General features: G+C 38.5%; 1 protein-coding gene across 1 annotated transcript; it reads left to right on the top strand.

Moving 5' to 3' along the window:
* The first annotated feature begins 585 nt into the window (after positions 1 to 585).
* On the top strand, positions 586 to 2,067 carry LOC128981880 (uncharacterized). Its single transcript, XM_054400853.1, has one exon. The coding sequence runs from the start codon at positions 586 to 588 to the stop codon at positions 2,065 to 2,067; it is 1,482 nt and encodes a 493-aa protein (XP_054256828.1).
* The last annotated feature ends 3,057 nt before the right edge of the window (positions 2,068 to 5,124 follow it).

The raw sequence follows: 5,124 nt of genomic DNA, 5'->3' as shown, positions 1-5,124 counted from the left end.
GTTAATATCGATACATCGAGGAAAAAATCATCGATAATAATGAATGTTCCCTTTAACAGGAAAGTACCGATTAATCAACATACATTAAATAAAAAAGATGTTAGGGGAACTTCTCCTCAAACCTCCTAAATATTGTGAAGAAGTAAATTGTGTAGTTATTACAAAAAGGTATGAGATTTAAAGTTAATGAGTTAGACCATACAGTTCAACTTTCTCTGCGTTATGAATAATAAAAGAATGCTCTATAATATTCTGAAACGAATTGATTATATTAATATAATTATTATATTCAGTATATACTACGTAAGTAGTATTATTGATCATCGAACTAGTATGATCATGAGGACCCTTCTTCCTGCGGAAACAGCTGTAATTTAGTTGGGTACATAGTTGTAACATAGTTGCAACCGGACGTCCGAACTATTAAGAAGCTACGCATAGCGTTCGTGAATCTAATTCTCAGAACCAAATTTTCGGATTTCCGCCTGAAATGAATGAGTCGTTAGCAGGAAGTGGTCATTACCAAATGACAATGTGCATAGGCTTTAAGTACCACGACAAACTGTTTCTGCATCATTGTTAGCCATGGCAGCTGAGAAGACACGCGAAAGGATCATACTTGCGCAGAAGTACATCACCATACATGGGCGAGGGAGTGTACTTAGTAGTGGCGAGAGGAAGATGGTATTAACAGTGTTTGGTAATTTACTATCCGAGTCAACATCTTCACTCCGAGAAGTAGCAGAGCGGACAGCCGTTTTAACGGGGACAAGCAGGGCGACGGTGGAGCGTATACGGAAGGAAGCAGATGAAGGGAAAATTGTAACACCTGGTAAAAAGCGACCGAGAGCGAAAGGCACCAAGACGAGGATGAAAAAAACATCAGACTTCACAAAAATTGGAATCCGACGCATAGTGCACGACATGTTTAGACGGAACAGACCTCCCACGTTGGCAGCGATAACAGAGAAGGTGAATGAAGATGATAGTTTGCCAGCAATGAGCAAAGCAACAGTTCATCGTCATATAACTGATCTTGGATTTGTATATGAACGCCGGTCTCGACGATCAATGTTTATTGAAAGGGACGATCTTATTATTTGGAGGAGGAAGTATTTAAGGGACATACGAAAATACAGACGTGAAAATAAACCTATTTATTACCTGGACGAGACATTTTTGAACGCGGGACACACTGTGAAGCATGCATGGAGACCATCGTACATCAAATCCGCACGGCACGCTGCGTTGGAGGGCGAAACAACAGGACTGAAAAACATCCCAGGACGTGGTGGGCGATTGATCGTTGTTCACATTGGAAATGAAAATGGGTTCCTGAAGGAAGCAAGTGAAGAGCTAGTGCAAAACGACGTGAGGCTGATTTTCCAAGGGAAGAAAAACAAAAGGCGGCTTGGAGGGGTAGACTATCACGAAGAAATGAATTCTGCTTGTTTCGAAAATTGGTTCGAGAACAAGGTCCTTCCAAACTTACCACCTAGCAGCGTCATTGTAATGGACAATGCCTCCTACCATTCAAGAACACTAGAGAAATTTCCAAATATGAGCTGGAGAAAAGACGACATCCAACAGTATTTGACGACTAAAGAAGTGGAATGGACGACCACGTTAGTAAAAGCTGAACTTTTACAGCTGGCAGAACCATTTCGATCAGCATCAAAAAAATATGTAGTTGACGAGATGGCCGCGGAAGCTGGACACACAGTTTTAAGGTTGCCTCCTTACCACTGTGATTTAAATCCAATTGAATTGGCATGGGCAAATGTTAAGAACAACGTAGCGTTGCACAATGTTTCGTATAAGTTACAAGACGTCGAAGAAATGTTAAACAATAACATATCAAATTTATTGCCCGAAACATGGAGGAGCTTTGTGGAGCACATTAAGAAAGTAGAGGATTCATTGTGGGAACTTGACAATGTTGTGGACGAGATTACGGATGAAAACCGCATTGTTGTGAACATCGGCAACTCAAGTGATTCGGACACAGACAGCAATAGCGAACTTGAAGAAGATGACATCCTGGCCGAAGAACTTCCTGCTGAGTAACACCAAGTAGACTCTCATGTACATAAATCTGTAAATATGTGTAAATAGATTTAAAAAATACAAAAGTAAAAAAAATACAAAAAAAACAAAAAATACAAAAAAATACAAAAATACAAAAAAAAATATAAAAAAATACAAAAGTCTGATAGATCAAAACTTTTAATGCGGCCTCTGGCAGTCTCAAGCCTGCAAAACGAACTATTTAATGATTAAATAGTTTCCGAAACGCAGAGAGAAAGTTTTACTGTAACACTGTAACTTGCTTATCTCATACCTTTTTATTTTTATTACATAACTAGCTGTGTGCCTACGAACGTGTGACACATTGGATTGTTACGTTTAAAGCGAAATCGTGAAGATCTTCCAAGATAGCAGCAACATCACCCAGTGTAGTTGTGATTTTTTACTTGACACAACAGCATTCGAAACGCCGTTAATGAGTGGGAACCTCGATTGTTGGCTTTTGGCGCCGTTATCAAAACTCGAGTAGGGTACAACTTGATACACACTGATTCTCCGGTTCCCGACCTGGATGGTGGCTAGTTATTTCATTTAATTTACAATTTCATATTGCCCTTGCGATTAATCAAACCCGTTATTTAAGCCACACGGTTATTAACCTCACTTCTTTAATGTGTAAAATGTAAAAACAACAAAAAAAATATATAATTCTGACCAATCTACAGACATTTCTCAACTCAATTTTTATTTACAACTCTAATTTTATTTATATTGATAGATGCACTATTACTACAAACTTAAAAGTTAATTTTTTACTACAAGAGACAAATTAGCAGTTGGTTTTAATACTTCAAGTCGGCCGATTTGCATGGGACAAACATGAAAATTATTGTTTTTTTATAACCTAGAATACATTATTTTCAGATATGACGAATTGATTATATTTTCTATCAATCAATATATTTACGCTTTTAAGTGAAGTATTCAGTGAAGCGTAGTTGATGGGATTTAATCCAAGGGTCGGGAGGGTCCGTCGAAGGACCGGCCTAGCCATTGTCCTGCTCTACCCTCTGGTCAGGTAGTCTGCCTCAACTTAACATGAGACAGGCTTTAGAGACTTTCGCTACCCCTCCACAACTTTTTTGTTAATTGTGCATTAAAAATCAATGTTGTAAGCCTGGATGAGGAAAACGAGTTCCAAATATGCGAAACAGGTTTCGGTAAGCAACGATTGAACAAGTTTTCCTTGTGACTATCAAAGAGGGAATCAAGGAAAACAGGAGTTGAAATACGGCTTGATACGTGTAATTGGTACTACGATTAGCGTTCTAATTTGAACGTGCTACAAATTATATCGTCTCGGAGTGATCGTTATTTTGGTAGTAGCATATTTAAAACTTCTGGGATTAAAAAATTTGTCAAATGTTGTGCCCTGGAAATTAGAAAGCGCTTGAATACGAATATGAGTTCTATTTGGGTACTAATTCATTAAACGGTAGTAATTTATTAATGGGGATGCGGTAGCAAGCGGTATAACCTTTAAATATATCCTAGAAATGATAGCAGTGCGGGACTCACTTTATAAGAGATGCGAGATGTTGTAAACACGATTTCTCAGTAACTATTGTATCAATCGCGGTGGTATTTGACGCGGCTTTCTTTCAGGTTGATGCGTTCTAAGAAACGATTTGAGACATTTATTTACCGCTCTACGCGGCCTTCAAAAGATCTCATGTTCTTCTCGTGGACTATTGTATCATTAACTGTTAATATGGAAGTATAGATAACGATTATTTTGAAACCAACAAATTAACATGCATAGTGACTTAACCGAAAAACACTAAGGTGAGTTTTTAAAATTATGGTAGGTGGCACAAGTGAAATTAACGAATTTAAAAACAAATTCATAAAAAAATATGTTAATGCTGCATAAAATTGCAAACACATTTTGCATGCGGAAACATCAGGAATGCTATATACATTATACACCATCTATTACATACACGTATGCTATATATTATAGAATCCCTGAAACCCTTAACAAAAATCACGTTGTATTCTAGAAAGAGCAAATTGAAACGGTTTCGTGTTAAAACTGTTTTCAGTTTACAAAATGCATGCTAAACGAGTGTAGGAGTTTTGCCAACGGGTATCAGGTAGTAAGGGTCCCCATCCATGAATTCCACATACTGCGGAGTTTTGCCAACGGTTGTGGGTTGAGCGAGAGCGATTACACGTGACCGTGAGAGTGGCTTCCGCTAGGGGTGGACAAACCAGGCAGGATGCTGACTGTATTCAAAGTAATGGAGTTATGCACCTCTGACTGTGAAAGGAAATGTATTTAATTTTTAACCTAACCTAACCTAACCCACTGCGACAAGCGCATAACTGCCAAGCATAGACAACCCTGACAATCGCTCTCCCTCCCTCCGTCACACTCTTTCTTCCACCACCACCGTTGGCAAATCTCCGCACCAAGAGGTGGCCGAAGGCATCCCCCCATCTACCTGGCACCCGTTGGCAAAACTCCGGTTCCCTGCTAAACTCTTAAACAACAAACGGCTCGACCATTTTAAATGCCGCTGCCATAGTATATTTCACGTAAGTCGTCTTCCACTCGCGTATAAAACACTATCTCGCCCCGAAATGGGACTTTCGTGACAAGTATTGAACGATACATTTCATCACGATGAAAAAAAAAACTCCTTCATTTACTGTGTAAATGAAAACTCCCGTAGGCTACGCATATGCACCATGCAAAAGGCGTTGTTAAAATTATAATTTACCACGAAAAAGATTGTTTGCTTTTCGCACTCAAATAAATGTAACGTTTCTTGTTTTTGTCGTAGACATTGAACCATACTAAATTCACATAGCCGGTGAAAAGTTAATGCCTGAAAATGGAAGGATGTCAAAGCTTGTGAAACTAATTTTGCTTGTATTGCCATTAAGTATACATGTATACGTTTACTAAACTGTATTAGGCCTACTCATCTTGTACAAACTGTAAACTGTTACGAACTGTTAAGTGCAAGTGCTATTTTGGGGATCGAATTAAGAGTAATTTGCTACTACATTAAACACAAGATATTTGGA

This window comes from Macrosteles quadrilineatus, unplaced genomic scaffold (genome assembly GCF_028750875.1).
Source record: "Macrosteles quadrilineatus isolate MER2022 unplaced genomic scaffold, UCM_ALF_1.0 Scaffold_55__1_contigs__length_795759, whole genome shotgun sequence".
NCBI lineage: Eukaryota > Metazoa > Arthropoda > Insecta > Hemiptera > Cicadellidae > Macrosteles > Macrosteles quadrilineatus.
This window is presented reverse-complemented; position numbering and strand designations above follow the sequence as displayed.